At 37.7% G+C, this 17,813-nt stretch overlaps 1 protein-coding gene across 1 annotated transcript in view; it reads left to right on the top strand.

Annotated features, from left to right (window-relative positions):
• Positions 1–17,813, top strand: part of SLC25A16 (solute carrier family 25 (mitochondrial carrier), member 16) — a 34,195-nt gene that overhangs the window by 8,045 nt on the left and 8,337 nt on the right. The window contains exons 3-7 of the mRNA XM_015562098.1: positions 3,461–3,553; positions 8,651–8,784; positions 10,093–10,156; positions 12,088–12,209; positions 13,420–13,486. Of these exons, the coding sequence (XP_015417584.1) occupies positions 3,461–3,553; positions 8,651–8,784; positions 10,093–10,156; positions 12,088–12,209; positions 13,420–13,486 (480 nt within the window). The remainder of the gene's footprint in view (positions 1–3,460; positions 3,554–8,650; positions 8,785–10,092; positions 10,157–12,087; positions 12,210–13,419; positions 13,487–17,813) is intronic.

Here is a 17,813-nt window from a genome sequence, read left to right as displayed (position 1 = left end):
GAATGATTTCCTTGATTGAATTAATTCCCCAATAATACCAAATTGTAAAGAAAGTATTTTTTAATATATTTTATTGATTTTTTACAGAGAGAAAGGGAGAGAGACAGAGAGTTAGAAACATCGATGAGAGAGAGACATCGATCAGCTGCCTCCTGCACACCCCCCACTGGGGATGTGCCCGCAACCCAGGTACATGCCCCTGACCGGAATCGAACCCGGGACCTTTCAGTCCGCAGGCCGACGCTCTATCCACTGAGCCAAACCGGTTAGGGCTGTATATATAGTTTTTAAAATATATTTTTGGTATATGGGACAATGCTCAATCAGTTGAGCCACAATAGCCAATTAAATATATTTTTATTGATTCCAGAGAAGAAGGGAGAGGGAGAGAGAACTAGAAACATCAGAAATGAGAGGGAATCATTGATCGGCTGCTGCCTGCATGCCCCCTACCGCAGCCCAGGCATGTGCCCTTGATCGGAATCAAACACGGACCCTTGGGTCCGCAGGCTGACACTGTATCCACTGAGCCAAATCAGCTAGGGTGCAGCCAGGACTCTTCTATGCTATTGGTACAACCAGTTTGGAGAACTAGTTGGGCAGTTACCTGTGAAGCTGAGCACTGTATGCATATGATCCAGCCGTTCCACTCCTAGGTATATTTCAACATATATATTTCTGTTGATATCAATGCATTCATGGTAGCCCAAACCTAGAAGCAATCCAAATGTCCTCAATGTTATGACACACTAGAGGCCCAGTGCACAGAATTTGTGCAGTATGTGTATGTCCCTCAGTCCGGCCTGTGTCCTCTTGCATTCTGGGACCCCTTGGGGGATGTCCTCCTGCTGGCTTAGGCCTGATGCCCCCGGCCTCTCACAGTCCGGGGCTCTTGCAGTCCGGGACCCCTCGCTCCTTACTGCCTGCCTACAGTGGAGGTGGGAGAGGCTCCTGCCACCACTGCTGCGCTTGCCAGCCATGAGCCTGGCTTCTGGCTGAGCGGTGCTCCCCCTGTGGGAGTGCACTGACCACCAGGTAGCAGCTACTGCGTTGAGCGTTTGCCCCTGGTGGTCAGTGCGCATAATAGCGACTGGTCGTTCTGCCATTTGATCTGTTTGTATATTAGGGTTTTATTATATAGGATTACCAAAATATGGTATAATCATATGATGAAATATTATGCAGCACTGAAAATGAATAAATTCCTCCCACATACAACAATGTGGATGAATCTCACAATCATAATATTGAACAGAAGAAGCCAGACACAAGGCAAGCCATACTGTGTGGTTTTATTTGTATAAAGTTTAAAAACAATCAAAACTAAGTCCATGTTGTTAGAAGCCAGAAAGCTGATTGGTTATTTCTGAGAAGAAGGGACAAATAGTGATTATGGGTGTGCAGAAAGGACTTCTGGGAGTCTGGTAAAGTTTCATGATTTGAAACTTGGTTTGGGTGGTTCTTACATGATTGAATTCACCATTCGTTAAGTGGCATAATTAAGATTTGTGCACTTCTATGTATCTTACAGTTAGTGACCAATTAAAATCTATTAAAAAGAGGAAAAGAATTGGAGGCAGTAAGTATCTGAAACTGCAAAAGAATCTGTTGTTTTTATTAATCCTCACCTGAGGATATTTTTTCCATTGATTTTTAGAGAGCGTGGGAGGGTGGGGGAGAGACAGAGAAAAGCATTGATGTGAGAGAGACACATGGATTGGTACCTCCTGCATACCTTGACCAGGGCCGGGGATGGAACTTGCAACCAAGGTACATGCCCTTGATCAGAATCAAACCCAAGATCCTTCAGTCCACTGGCTGACACTCTAACCAATGAGCAAAAAATGATAGGACATATTTCAAAAGGATCACTTTGGCTTCTCTGTTGAAAATCACTGTAGGAGGGTAAATATGGAAGCAAGGAGATTAGTTTGTTTTAAAATAAGTTTTTTTTAAAAATATATTTTTATTAAGTTTTTACAGAGAGGAAAGGAGAGAGATAGAGAGTCAGAAACATCGATGAGAGAGAAACATCGATCAGCTGCCTCCTGCACACTCCCCACTGGGGATGTGTGCCCGCAACCAAGGTACATGCCCTTGACCGGAATCGAACCTGGGACCTTTCAGTCCACAGGCCGACGCTCTATCCACTGAGCCAAACCGGTTTCGGCTTAAAATAAGTTTTATTAAGGTATAATTTATACACAGTAAAATTCACCCTTAATTTAGATGCATTTTCTACTCTTGATATTTTCAATTTACAATATCAGGATGTAACCCATTGTAAATCAAGAATCATATGTACATGTAAGGTGTCTTATTTCATTTGGACTGCTCTAATAGAAATACCATAATCTGGGTGTTTTATAAACAACAACATTTATTTTTCAATGTTCTAGAGGCTGGGAAGTCCAAGATCATGAACTTGACATTCTGGTAAAGACTAGACAGCACCTTCTTTGCTGTGTTTTCACAAGGTGGAAGGGGCCAGGGATGTCTGGGGCCTCATTTGTAAGGGCACTAATCCCATTGTTGGTGCCCTAATAATGGTTGAATCATATGTTTTATAAACATAAACATGCAGAACCCCTAGGTTTTAGGACCCATTCACCTCCTAAAACCCCACCTCTGAATGCCCTCACATTGGGAATTAGATTTCAGCATATGAATTGGGGTGGGAGAGGCAGCTCAAACAACATAGCAAAAAAGTCTTTATACATTATCTCCTTAGGAGCATTCCAAGCTAGTAGGGCTGTCCTGTATGTATGTTACTATCATCCTCATGACTGCACGGTGGCATATGGTAGGGGCCAAATACATACTTGCTGAATGTATGAAAGGATGATTGAATGTTATGGTAAAAGTTGTTTGTTTCAATGTAAAAGTAATACAAAAGAAGAGGAGGTTGCTTCAAATAGAGCTTTACAGTTGAGTAAATACCTTCAAGTGTCTCTATAACCACATGTAGCAAGATTCCCAGTGTTCACCAGTTATTAGGAGACAGATTTACACCTTCAAACTTAATTTTATTTATTTATTTAAATATATTTTTATTGATTTCAGAGAAGAAGGGAGTGGGAGAGAGAGATAGAAACATCAATGATGAGAGAGAATCACTGATCAGCTGCCTCCTGCACCCCCCACCCCTTTATTGGGGATCGAGCCCGCAACCTGGGCATGTGCTCTTGACTGGAATCGAACCTGGGACCCTTCAATCCACAGGGCAGCGCTCTATCCACTGAGCCAAACTGGCTAGGGCCAAACTTAATTTTAAGTATGACATGCTCATTTAGTAAGTTACAGAGAGCGAGGGCTAATCATCCGCACATCACATCACTTCTACTGGGCAGTGGAAGAACACGTGAAAGATCAGAGGGTGTATGTTGGCTGAACACATAATGATTTCCATCTGGAAAGAAATGGTATGCAATTTCTCCCTAACCTCTTACATTTTTTTTAGGTATTGCAGGATGCTGTGCTAAAACAACAGTTGCTCCTCTGGATCGAGTAAAAGTTTTATTACAAGCTCACAATCATCATTACAAACATTTAGGTGAGTTAATAGATGCTAAAGAAAAAGATGAATGAAAACATTATCCATCTGCAGGCTTGGTTTCCATTTGTGAATTACAGTAGAGGATCCAAAAGGGAATTAAAGTTTGGGGGCATACTTTACAAGGGCTAGCTCTTATCCAATTTAGTCTTTTCATTTGCAGTAGTGGTTATAATCACTTTAGGGTGCTGATATCCTCTAAACCAAAATCTTTGAATCATTGTTTATTGGGATTAATGTGTCACATCCTTGACAGACATGTTAACAGCATAGCCTGATTAAAAAAGTAAAATCAGTGATGGAGATATGGTTATTCCTTTAGACACTTAGTTAAATATGCCTTCTAGAAATCTTAGTGCAAGCAGAATCCAGTGCAGTTAGTATATATGGGTAAATGTACATCATTAAAAGAATATCAAGCCCTTAGTTGTTGTTTTTTTTTTTAATATATTTTATTGATTTTTTACAGAGAGGAAGGGAGAGGGATAGAGAGTTAGAAACATCGATGAGAGAAACATCGATCCGCTGCCTCCTGCACACCCCCTACTGGGGATGTGCCCACAACCAAGGTACATGCCCTTGACCGGAATCGAACCCAGGACCCTTCAGTCCACAGGCCGACGCTCTATCCACTGAACCAAACCGATTAGGGCCCTTAGTTGTTTTTTATAAACATAAAAATCCATTTAATTAACATGGACACTAATAATATATCACTGCCCTGGTAGGTTTGGCTCAGTGGCTAGAGCGTCGGCCTGCGGACTGAAGGGTCCCGGGTTTGATTCTTGGTCAGGCCACATACCCGGGTTGCGGGCTCCATCCCTAGTAGAGGGTGTGCAGGAGGCGGCCTGTCAATGATTCTCTGTCATCATGAATGTTTCTATCTCTCCTCCTTTCCTCTCTCTGAAGTCAATAAAAATATATTTAAAAAATAATATATCATTGGTAGTAATAATTTTTTGGAGCCTTTTTGGAGGACGTTTTTGGTAAATGCATCAAAAAGATACATTCTCGCCCTAATTGGTTTGGCTCAGAGGATAGAGCCTTGGCCTGCGGACTGAAGGGTCCCAGGTTTGATTCTGGTCAAGGACATGTATCTTGGTTGTGGGCACATGCCCAGTAGGGGGTGTGCAGGAGGCAGCTGGTCGATGTTTCTCTCTCATCAATGTTTCTAACTCTCTATCCTTCTCCTTTCCTCTTTGTGAAAAATCAATAAAATATATATTAAAAAAAATACATCCCTTTTGGATCCTCTCCCTTCCTCTCTGTAAAAGTACAAAATCAATAAAATATATTTTAAAAAAATTCTGCCAACAGTGATGACTTTAAAAAAAATAAAAATAAAGAAATTAAAATTGCCAAGGCATTTTTGCTGATTTTACAGCAGTTTAGGAAAAAAATTATGAAACGCAAGTAAATGAAGTTACATATTCAAAAACTTAAGGAAACCTTTACTACATTTGTTTTCATCTTTGACATATATTGTTTGCTGATTGTATTATAAAATACTAGTAGAAAAAAAAATTGCCAATAGCGTTCCCGGCACTTTCGGCGAAAGACAGGAGGAGCGAGCGCTATTGCGCTCCCTGGCACTCTAGAGTGAACAGAGTGGATAAGCATCAATTATTATTTTTTGAAGATGCCACATACTTTTTTTTATTATTGATTTTAGAGAGAGAGAAAGAGAGAAACATCTTTGTTGTTCCACTTATTTATTCATTCACTATTTGATTCTTGTATGTGCCCCAACTTGTGATTGAACCCACAACCTTGGCTTATCGAAACAAGTCTCTAACCATCTGTGCTACCCAGCAAGGGTCAATTCTTTTTCAGTGGTTTTTTTTTTAAATGTGATTTTTCTAAAATTTTTTTTTTTTTTTTTTTTGGTATAGCAAAGGTGGAGATTAATTGAAGAACAAGTACAGACTCCCACATGGGGAGAGGGAAGGAGTCGCCCAGAAGGGACTCCCATGTAGGGAGGGGGAAAGGATCCCCTAAAAAATGTTTTGAATGGATATTTTATATCTTATATTAATTGTAGCTCATTTTCTTGTCAATATTTTCAATACTAATTTTTTACTTAAAATTGAAAGGAAAAAATTGCTACCATATCTGTCCAGCAAAGAATTCTATAGTTTCACAGTGTGCTGCTCATGTGTAGAAAGAATGAGACCTTTGAATTTATTGAGAGATTATATAAAACTGAAAAGGACGGAAATTATTTTCTTTTGTTATCTAAATTGAAGGTGAAAAGGAGATGAATTCTTTTACTCAGTATCTTGGAGTACTTTACAATGACCCACCATAAGAATGTCTGAGCAGGGTTGTTTTATTCCTTTAATCTTCTCCCCATGCTGACCTTTGTTAGCTCGTTTACTGATTTGTAATCATTAGATTACATATTCACTTTAGATTTCATGCTCTACAGGACTGAATGCCATGGGTTACAGTATACCCTACAAAGTATGCAAAATTTGAAATAGAATTTGTGGGGAGATTGAGGTATCTTTAAAATATACAAGCCATTAAAAAAAGGTGTTGTTGGCTTTTTATTATTTTTATTATGATTAAATATATTTTATTGGTTCCAAAGAGGAAAGGAGAGGGAGGGAGGGAGAGAAACATCAGTGATGAGAATCATTAACCAGCTGCCTCCTGAATGCCCCCCACCGGGGATCGAGCCCACAACTCAGGCATGTGCCCTTGACCTGAACTGAACCCTGGACCCTTCAGTCTGCAGACCAATGCTCTATCCACTGAGATAAACAAGCTACGGCAAGATGTGCTATTTATATATAAGAGAGAAATAAAACAAACAAACAAACAAACAAAAACATCAATGATGAGAAAGAATCATTGATTAGCTGCTTCCTGCATGCCCCACTCTGGGGATCAAGCCTGCAACCTGGGCATGTGCCCCGACCGGGAATCGAACCAAGACCTCCTCGTTCATAGGTCGATGCTCAACCACTGAGCAACACCAGCCAGGCAGAAGATGTGCTATTGAATAAAACTTCTTTTAAAAAATGTGTTAGCCATTCATTTCTTAGGTTTTTGCTACTGTCCAGTGAGTGTGTAGTGAGGGCAGTACTGCCAGTGCCTAAACCAGGGGTGGGGAACGTCCGGCCCTCTGGCCATATAAGGCCGGCGAAATCATTTGGTCTGGCTCTGCCAAGGCATGAGGGTGAGTTAATTAAATGTTTGACCAAATGTAGCAGGCTAATTTTTAAGTTGGTAATCTTGTAATGGCCTGTGAATTATGTTATAAATATCTAATGGCCCTTGGCACAAAAAGGTTCCCCACCCCTGGCCCAAACAGTACCTCATATCAGTGAGAATTCTGCTTTACCATGGTGCAATTTTTCAAAAAAATAAATAAATAGCCCGCCTGGCATGGCTCAGTGTTTGACCTATGAACCAGGAAGTTACGGTTCCATTCCTGATTGGGGTACATACCTGGGTTGTGGGCTTGATCCCCAGTGTGATGCGTGTAGGAGGCGGCCAATCAGTAATTCTCTCTCATCATTTATGTTTCTATCTCTCCCTCCCCTTCCTCTTTGAAATCAATAAAAAATATTTTTAAATAAATAAATAAATAAAATTCAACGAGCCTAGTGATTTACTTTCATATTTGATCAAATTTTTGTTTCAAAAATTTGGAAAGGAGCTTCAATTTAAATAGTTTAATAATGTAGCCCGGCTGGTGTGGTTCGGTGGTTGAGCGTGGACACATGAACCAACAGGTCACTGATTCCTTTCCCGGTGATGGCACATCCCCAGGTTTCAGGCTCAGTCCTCAGTTAGGGGTCATGCAGTAGGCAGCTGGTCAATGATGTTTCTCTCTTATTGATGTTTCTGTCTCCCTATTCTTCTCCCTTCCTCTCTCTCTAAAAATCAATAAAAATATTTAAATACTTTAATAATGGAAGTATTCAGTGATATGTTTATTGGAAGTCTATACTACAAATGGGATTAGTGACTAATCTTATTTTTTTCTTTTCTATTTATTAGTTTTTACTTTTTTGCATGTATAATTATTATTATTATTCTTTATTGATTAAGGTATTACATATGTGTCCTTATCCCCCCTAAAATTAATAGAATAAAAATATCAATATTTAGGATCAGAACTTAGGCCTTTATCAGTATTCTTAAAGTATCCTAATAATGAAAATTTGCCCCCAAATTTAAATTGCTTTAATAGTTTTTTATGTTTCTCTTTTTTTAAAATATATTTTATTGATTTTTTACAGAGAGGAAGGGAGAGAGATAGAGAGTTAGAAACATCGATGAGAGAGAAACATCGATCAGCTGCCTCCTGCACATCTCCCACTGGGGATGTGCCCGCAACCCAGGTACATGCCCTTGACCGGAATCGAACCTGGGACCTTTCAGTCCGCAGGCCGACGCTCTATCCACTGAGCCAAACCGGTTTCGGCTATTTGTTTCTTTTATTTAGCAGAATTCTTTTAAAAAATATATATTTTTATTGATTTCAGAGAGGAAGGAAGAAGGATAGAGAGATAGAGACATCAATGATGAGAGAGAATCATTGATTGGCTGTCTCCCACATGCCTACTGGGGATCAAGCCCACAACCTGGGCATGTGCTCTTGACCAGAATCGAACCTGGAACCCTTCAGTCCACAGGCTGATGCTATATCTATCCACTTAGCCAAACCAGCCAGGGTTATTTAGCAGTATTCTTATGTAAACAAACCACACATGTATCTGGGCAGTCTGGGAAACTTTTCATTCTTCCAGATAGAGTTGATCATCTGCACTGCTGTATATAGACCTTGAATATATTTCTGTTGTTAATATTTTTTAGATTGCTATAGTTGAATATAATTTATGATAATTACAAATATAATTTGTAGCTGTTTTTGCTATTATATGTTTTATATTTATGTAATTTGAGCAAGTGAGGCATTTTAAGTAGTATTAACTTATACAGAAATTACTATTCATGTAATTCATCAAACAAAATTATATTATGAATGATGGCATTAGTAATCTATCTGTGATTGTCATGAAAATTTGATTTAGATAGTTTTCTGTTTTAATATTTTTTTTCTAAAAATCTTTCTAAAAATAGGAGTATTTTCTACATTGCGTGCTGTTCCCCAGAAGGAGGGATACCTTGGATTGTATAAAGGGAATGGTGCAATGATGATTCGAATCTTTCCCTATGGGGCAATCCAGTTTATGGCGTTCGAGCACTACAAAACGGTGAAGTTTTGTTTTCTTTTGTTTCCTTAAATATCATGCTTAGTTGAGAAGGCATTTGCTTTGGCCTATAAAGTTACTTTGGAAGATGGCTAAATTAATGCCTTTTTGAAGGAATAAGACTTGTGATAGTTTAAAATTTTAAATATAACTTGGTTTTTGAAGTTATCTATTTCAGAATTATTAGTCATTTTTGAGAAAATTGTTTATATTCACACTTATGAAGACGAGCCAAAGTATCGTTCAATAAGATAATAATAAATGCTTAAACTATTTTTTTAAAAATATATTTTATTGATTTTTTACAGAGAGGAAGGGAGAGAGAGAGAGAGAGAGAGAGAGTCAGAAACATCGATGAGAGAGAAACATCGATTAGCTGCCTCCGGCCCATCTCCCACTGGGGATGTGCCCGCAACCCAGGTACGTGCCCGTGACCGGAATCGAACCGGGACCTTTCAGTCCACAGGCCGACGCTCTATCCACTGAGCCAAACCGGTTTCGGCTGCTTAAACTATTAATAGCTCTTTAATGTGCTTTTTGTGTCTCAATTGTAGGAGAGGAACATTGTGGCTTTTGATTTTCTTTTTTTAAAAAAATATATTTTATTGATTTTTTACAGAGAGGAAGGGGGAGGGATAGAGAGTTAGATACATCGATGAGAGAGAAACATCAATCAGCCGCCTCCTGCATACCCCCTACTGGGGATGTACCTGCAACCAAGGTACATGCCCTTGACCGGAATCGAACCTGGGACCCTTCAATCCACAGGCTGACGCTCTATCCACCGAGCCAAACCGGTTAGGGCTGATTTTCTTACTAAAATTGAAAAATCATATTGTAAAAGTTTGTTAATAAATAATGATCTAATAAATTAACAGCTTTTTCTGTCTTACTCATTGATCAAGTTTCTTTTTTCTAGCTGACTGAAAGTTTATCCTCTCAAATATTCAGACATCTTAACACAGAAAGGGGTTAAGTATGTTAAATTTCACAATGTATCTTTTTTTATGACTCCATTTTAAAATTTTATTTATTTATTTTTTAGATAGAGAGGGAGAGAGAGAAACATCAATGGGTTGCTCTGTAAAAGTACAAAATTAGAGGCTATAGAGGAAATATCTGACCTCTTCATAATGTGATATAACGCTGTCCAGCTTCATATAAGTGTGCTCATTTCACTCCCATTTAATACTGATTTTCTTTTTACTAGTTCTGTAACTCTTTTGAAATAAGTTTTCATTATTAAACAGTGAAATGGGTAGCTTTTTAAAAATACCTTATTTAAAAATATTTGATGTTTTTGGTTTCTAGTTCATTACTACAAAGCTGGGAATTTCTGGTCATGTGCACAGATTAATGGCTGGATCCATGGCAGGTAAGAGGAGTGGGTATATTTTATTTCTAACAAATTTAATTTGGTTTAGCTGATATGTATGACATTGATCAAGCAGCATACATTTGTTAACTTTCTATATTCAATTATATAAGAAATCATTGATATTTCTACTCAAAAAGAGCATTTTACATTAGGAGATGGTAAGGAATAGTCTAAACTTACAACAAAGGAAAAAACATAGTCTCTTTGACAGTTCTCCGTCTGAAAATGTTTTTGTTTTGTTTTTCTAAAACTTTTTTAAAATTATAACAACTATAGTAATACCTACTCCTATACAATGAAAATAGTTTCACTCCCTAGAAGCAATCAGTGTTAATAACTTCTTATGTATGCTTTTTTCTAACCCTACCCTATGGGATAAGAACTTTTCTTTTAGTTATCTCAAGACCCTTTCTATATCAGTACATAGATCTTATTTTTTTTTAAAGAATTGTGTTATATTCTTTTTTTTGAGAGGTCAAATTTCTTTTTATTTTTAGAACTGTGTTATATTCTAAGGTAATGTGCCATGGTTTATTTAATCAGTCCCCTATTGATTGACATTTGGGATATTTTCAGTTTCTGTTTTACAAATAACACATTGTTCTTGTGTGACTATATCTGTAGAATAAATTTTCAGAAGGGAATTGCTTTATCAGAGGATATGTATATTTAAATTTTGACAGACATTGGCAAACTGATCTCCATAATGCTTTCAATGGCCTTTTCCTCTACATACCAACACTGGATCTTATAAAAATTTTAATACATGGAAATTAATTATGAATAAGGTTGATCAGCATTTCAAATTTTAGTGACCATTTGTATTTCTCTTAGTTGTTTCTAATCTTTAAATATTCATTTTTATGAGTTTTGGAATTAGGACATTTGTTTTCTTATCTGTGAAATATTGTTAATATTTTATATCCCAGTTTTAGATTTATCTTTTGACCTTATTTGTGATTTTTTAGAAAAGTTCATCTAAAAGTTGTTTTTAACCCCCTCATATAGAAGTTTTACATAGCCAAATGCGTTAGTCTTTTTCTCTGTGTCTTTAACATTTTGTTTCGTATTTATAAATGCCTTTCCCTTTCTTTTTTTAAAAAATATTTTTATTGCCCTAGCTGGTTTGGCTCAGTGGATAGAGCGTTGGCCTGCGGACTGAAGGATCCCAGGTTCAATTCCGGTGAAGGGCACATGCCCAGGTTGTGGGATTGATTCCCAGTAGGGGGCATGCAGGAGGCAGCTTATCATTGATGAGAGAGAATCATTGATCAGCTGCCTTCTGCACGCCCCCTACTGGGGATCGATCCCACAACCTGGGCATGTGCCCTTGACAGAATCGAACTCAAGACCCTTCAGTCCAAAGGCTGACACTCTATCCATTGAGCCAAACCAGCCAGGGCAAAGCCTTTCCCTTTCTAAGAGCAACAGCTATTTGCCAGGTGGCCAGGTGGTATAGAAATATTTGAGTATTTTACATTGACATGATGGTGTTGGTGAGTAATATTAGCGAACATGTATTGCTCAATTGCTATGTGCTGTTCATAGACCTGAGCCTGTGACATGTCATCTTGCCTATTGCTATGGAGATAGTGTTTCCTTCTGCTATCTTATGTTGAAAAAGACAAGTAATAGAATTTACAAAATACTTGTGACCCATTTACACTGTACTGTTTTAGTGCTAACAGTGTATCTTCACAATGGGCAGAGCTTGAAAAGATTTTACAAACTGACCCTTTACTTACAAGTTTGTTTTCAGCTTATGATATTATGATAAAATTGTGTCAATATCACCTTTGATTTCATTAGGCTTTCATCATTGCTATAATTTGAGAACACAACAAATTATATATGATGTGATATAATGATAGGAAAGAGATATATGTGTCAAAAAATTTATTGTACATTTAAGTTTCTACTTTTTTCAGGTATGACAGCAGTTATCTGTACTTACCCTCTTGACATGGTTAGAGTTCGCCTAGCATTCCAGGTGAAAGGGGAACACACTTACACAGGAATTATTCATGCATTCAAAACAATTTATGCAAAGGTACATATTTACTTTTCTCATTTATAACGTCTTTTTATATTTAGAAAAATATTTTGAATATTATCTAAATAATTATTCTATTATTTATAAGTAATTGATAATAATAATATTTATGAAAACACACCTGTGTTTCAAGGTGGGTCCCAGAATAATATTTTTGTTATGATGTATGCTTTTTTTTTCCTGCTAACCCTCACCTGAGGATTTTTTTCCATTGATTTTTTTTTCTTTTTAATATATTTTTATTGATTTCAGAGAGGAAGGGAGAGGGAGAGAGAGATAGAAGCATCCATGATGAGAGAGAATCACTGATCGGCCGCCTCCCGCAAGTCCCACTGGGGATCGAGCCCACAACCCAGGCATGTGCCCTTGACTGGAATCGAACCTGGGACCCTTCAGTCCGCAGGCTGACGCTCTATCCATTGAGCCAAACTGACTAGGACTTTCCATTGATTTTTAAAGAGAGTGGTACGGACGGGGAAGGAGGGGGGCGCGGGGGGGTGAGGACATCGTTGTGAGAGAGACATAACGACTGGTTGCTTTCCACACGCACCCGACAAGGTCCAGGGATGGAGCCTGTAACCAGAATTAAACCCGGGACCCTTCAGTCTGAGGGCCTACACTCTATCCACTGAGCAGAACTGGATAGGGTGATATATGCTTTTTAAAACATTGTTTTAAAAATATATTTTATTGATTTTTTTACAGAGAGGAAGGGAGAGGGAGAAGGATAGAAAGTTAGAAACATCGATGAAAAACATCGATTCAGCTGCCTCTTGCACGCCCCCTACTGGGGTTGAGCCTGCAACCCAGGTACCTGCCCTTGACGAATCGAACCCCAGAACCCTTCAGTCTGTGGGCTGATGTTCTCCCCACTGAGCCAAACCGGCCAGGGCCAGGAACAGCCACTTAAACAAAAAAGTAAACCATACACATTGGAAGCTACTAATACAAAGCCAAAAGTGGGGAAAGAGGGAGAGGGGGTGAGAGAGAAAGAGAAACATTGATTTGTTGTTTCTCATTTATGCATTCATTGGTTGCTTCTTGTATGTGCCCTGACTGGTGATCAAAGCCACAACCTTGCATTATCAGGATGATGCTCTAACCAACTGAGCTACCAGGCCAGCACTATAGTGTATGCCTTTGTTCTTGGATGTTTATCACAATGAAAGAAATGTAATCTTACTTCTGTGGTTTCTTCATTCGAAAGGAAGGCGGTTTCCTTGGATTTTACAGAGGCCTGATGCCTACTATATTAGGAATGGCTCCATATGCAGGTATGTTTCAAATTTGGCAGAATCTTGGTTTTTCATTTTCTTTTAAGAATGATTTTTTAAGTTTAGCATTTTATATTTAAGCCACTAATCTGTCAGGATTATTTTTCCTCTTTAGGGTAACCATTTGACTCAGGACCATTTATTAACTAGTCCCCCCTTCCCCCAGTGATTTTCAGTGCTACTTCTTAAAACAATAATAGCGTGCAGTCTCATATTTGGTAGGACAAGTCCCAGGGCTTTATGCTTTTTTCCTCCCAGGAATGTAAGAACTGTAGATATTTTGTTATTCCACAGACTTTGAAATCAGTTTTTGAAATCAGTTGCAAAAGCACTCTTGTTGGGATTTTGAATGAAATTTCATACAGTTTTTGGACATTTTTGCTAGATCTAGTCATTGACACCTTATAAGCTTTGTCTTTTAGAAAATTACGTTTTAAGTTTATTGCTTGATTTAATTTTGACATGATCTTATAACTTGCTGTTGTCCCATTTGTTGATATTATAGCCACCCACCATGTTACTTGTAGGTGTTTTGGATTTTCTGTGTGGGCAGTCAGATCCTGTGCAAATAATATTATTTTTCTTACTTCATCTAATTCTTATTTTTTAAAAATTTGTTTACTTATGTTTGTCTTACCTTACTATACTAGCTAAGGACCTACAATGCAGCGGTGAATAAAAATCATGATCCTGGGCATTTTGGCTCATTACTGATTTTAAAGGGAATGTTTTTAATACCTCTCATTTAGCATAATGTTTACTGTAGTGTGTACCACTTATTAGGTTCAGGAAGTTTTGATAAGAACCTTTAGCTGAATTGGTGTTGAACATTGTCAGATACCCTTTTTCTCATTTACTGAGGTGATCACATAGTTTTCTCCTTTAATGGGTTAATATGGTTCATGACATTAATGTCAACCCAAATTGGTTGTGATGCGTTGATCTTTTTATATCCTGTTGGATTCAATTTGCTGTCTTTTTAAGTTTTACAGTTATATTTATAAGTGAGATTACTTTGTAATATCCTCAAGATCTCATACAATAAACTAAAGAGTATTTCTTCATTTTCCATCCTCAGGAAGAATCTGTATAAAATGATTAGAATTACCTTGTTTCTTGAAAGCTTTAATTGTGGGATGGTTTTTAAATACTGGCTTAGTCTCTTGAATGATTATAGGGTTGTACAGTTTTCGTGCCATTTTTGGTAATTCATACCTTACCTTTACTGTTTTGTGCTAGTTTTCAAAATTTTTTATTTTTTTTAAATATATTTTTATTGCCGAAACCGGTGAGAAACATCGATCAGCTGCCTCTTGCACACCTCCCACTGGGGATGTGCCCGCAACCAAGGTACATGCCCTTGACCTGAATCGAACCTGGGACCTTTCAGTCCACTCTATCCAATTAGCCAAACTGGCTAGGGCTAGTTTTCAATTTTTTGTTAAAAGGTTTTCCTTTTTTGCCCTGCTGGTGTGGCTCAGTGGTTGAGCATCGACCTCTGAACCAGGAGGTCATGGTTCAATTTCTGGTTAGGGCAAGGACACATGCCCGGGTTGAGTGCTCGATCCCCAGTATGGGGCATGCAGGAGGCAGCTGAACAATGATTCTCTCTTTGTTTCTAACTCGCTCTCCCCCTTTCTTCTGCTCTGAAATCATAAAAATAGATTAAAAAAATTTCTTTTTCATTTTTATTTTATTTATTTTTAGGGAGAAAGAGAGGAGAAGGGACAGAAACAGACTCAACTGCATTGAACTTAAAATCTATCAGTTTTTCAAATGTACTTATTGATTTTAGAGAGAGAGAAAGAGAAACATTAATTTGTTGTTTCACTGGTTTATGCATTCATTGGTTGGTTCTTGTATGTGCCCTGATTGGGGATCTAACTCAAAACCTTGGTGTATCTGGATTTTTCTCTAACCAACTGAGCTACCTGGCTAGGGTTTTCCTTATTTTTTCATAATTTTTCACATCTGGTCTATCTATAGTTATGTCGCACTTTTCATTTTTATTTACATGTTCCCTTCTCTAGTCAATTTCATTGATTTTTGTTCATGCCTTAATTATCACCTTCTTTCTCTGGGTTTATTCTTCAGTTGGATGCTTACCTCATTAACTTTCAACCTTTAGGTTTGTTTTCTTTCCTAATGTAAGCATTTTTCTTCTAAATGCTGCTTTAGCTGCATCCAATGAGTTTCTTTTAGTTGTTTTTACTTAAAATTTGGACATTTTCAAACGTACTCAAAAGTAGACAATAGTGTAATGAACCACCATGTACCTATCACCTAGCTTCAATAGTGACCAACTCATGACCAGTCTTACTTGAACTCCTAATTACTCCCTCCACCTTCATCTCAAATTGTTTTAAAGGAAATCCACTTTATTTCATCCACAATATATCTATATTGAGCTCTTTATGCTTTTATAAAAGCATGACCTCATACCATTTGAAACTTTAAAAAAAATTCTGAGTAGCATTTAGTCATTGTTCAAATTCCTACCCACCTCATAATTATTATTTTTAAAAATATATATTTCATTGATTTTTTACAGAGAGGAAGGGAGAGGGATAGAGAGTTAGAAACATCAATGAGAGAGAAACATCAATCAGCTGCCTCCTGCACACCCCTACTGGGGATGTGCCCACATCCATGGTACATGTCCTTGACTGGAATAGAATCTGAGACCCTTCAGTCCGCAGGCCAACGCTCTGTCCACTGAGCCAAACCTGTCAGGTCCACCTCATAATTATTTTTTTGGCCATATCCAAGTTAATGTTTGCCTGGTATATCTTTTTTCATCCTTTTTATTTTCTACTTTTTCATGTCTTTATGTTTTAGGTATTTCTTTTGTAATCATTTGTAGCTGGATATTTTATTTAATCTAGTCTGTAAGATATTTTAATTGTCAGTTAGTCTATTTAATTGTTATTGTGATTGTTGATATATTTGGACTTGTTTCTATACCTTGCTATTTGATTTCTATGTGTTGCTTTTCTTTTTCTTTTTTAAATTCTTTTCTTATCTTGTTTGCTTATTTTTCTAAACACTTACACCCTTACTCTTTTTTTCAACCTTCCTGAATTTATTTATTTAAAGATTTTTTAGAAAGAGAGAGAGAGGGAGAGAGAGAAACATCTATGTAGGAGCGAGATATAGATCAGCTGCCTCCTGCACTGTCCCCTGCTGGGGATTGAGCCCTAAACCCAGCATGTGCCCTGACCAGGACACAGGACAATGACCAACCAACTGAGCCACACCAGTCAAAGTCTCCTTACTCTTTATAAATACACAGATTTATTTGCCTTCTCCTATATTTCGTGGTCTTTAATAGTGAGCTTATTACTTGATCTTAATCTCTGAGTTTCAGACTCAGTGATTCCTTCCTCCATAGGACCAATGGCAGGGTCCATCTCAATGGCCCTGCTGCTATTGGCTTCAGTGTGGACCTGTTATACCACTCTCACAGGCCAGCTTTTATTTTTGGAAGGTGGTGGTTCTGGGGCTTCTTGGAGACCTCATTCTTTTTGCAAGCCCAGCAATGGATATAGTTGTTCTGCAGTGCAGAATACATATATTGCCATTATTCTGGGGGCAGAGCTCTTTAATTTTTTGCTATATTTTCTTGTCTTTATGTTTTTTTGGTCACAAGTAAGGTGCATTTTGCTTTTAAGATCCTTTTAGTATTTTTCTTTTTTAAGACTATGGAAAATGACTAAATTTCAGGGTCTCACGGAAAGCATCAGCCCTTAATTAATTATTTTAAAAAATATATATATTTATTGATTTCAGAGAGGAAAGGAGAGGGAGAGAGAGAAACATCAATGATGAGAGAGAATCATTGATTGGCTGCCTCCTGCACGCTCCCTACTGGGGATCGAGCCCACATCCCACATCTGGTCCTTGATCGGAATCGAACTTGGGACTCTTGAGTCCACAGGCCGATGCTCTGAGCCAGACCAGCTAGGGCAAACATAGTTTATATTAGTTGTGTCATATTTCACTCAATATGATTCCACATAATTTAAGTAGTTCTAATTTTTTTTCCATATGTTTATTTTGCTGGGAACTTCCTTGTTGTGAGTTTTTTCTGTATTTAGATTAAGTTCTTAGAATAGATTTCCCAAATATAAAAGTGTAGGAATGCCAGCTATCCATTGAGCCAAACCAGCTAGGGCTTGTTTTTGTTTTAGTTTTCAGTTTTTAAAGTATATACTTACATAGTTAATGCATATATATATATGTATATATAATGTCTTAATTCGTCCCATTTTGCAAATATTTTTTATATTTTTGAATACTCTTCACATAGTTTTTATTTAATTAATTA

The sequence above is a fragment of the Myotis davidii genome, unplaced genomic scaffold (genome assembly GCF_000327345.1).
Source record: "Myotis davidii unplaced genomic scaffold, ASM32734v1 scaffold134, whole genome shotgun sequence".
In the NCBI taxonomy this organism is placed as follows: Eukaryota; Metazoa; Chordata; class Mammalia; order Chiroptera; family Vespertilionidae; genus Myotis; species Myotis davidii.
This window is presented reverse-complemented; position numbering and strand designations above follow the sequence as displayed.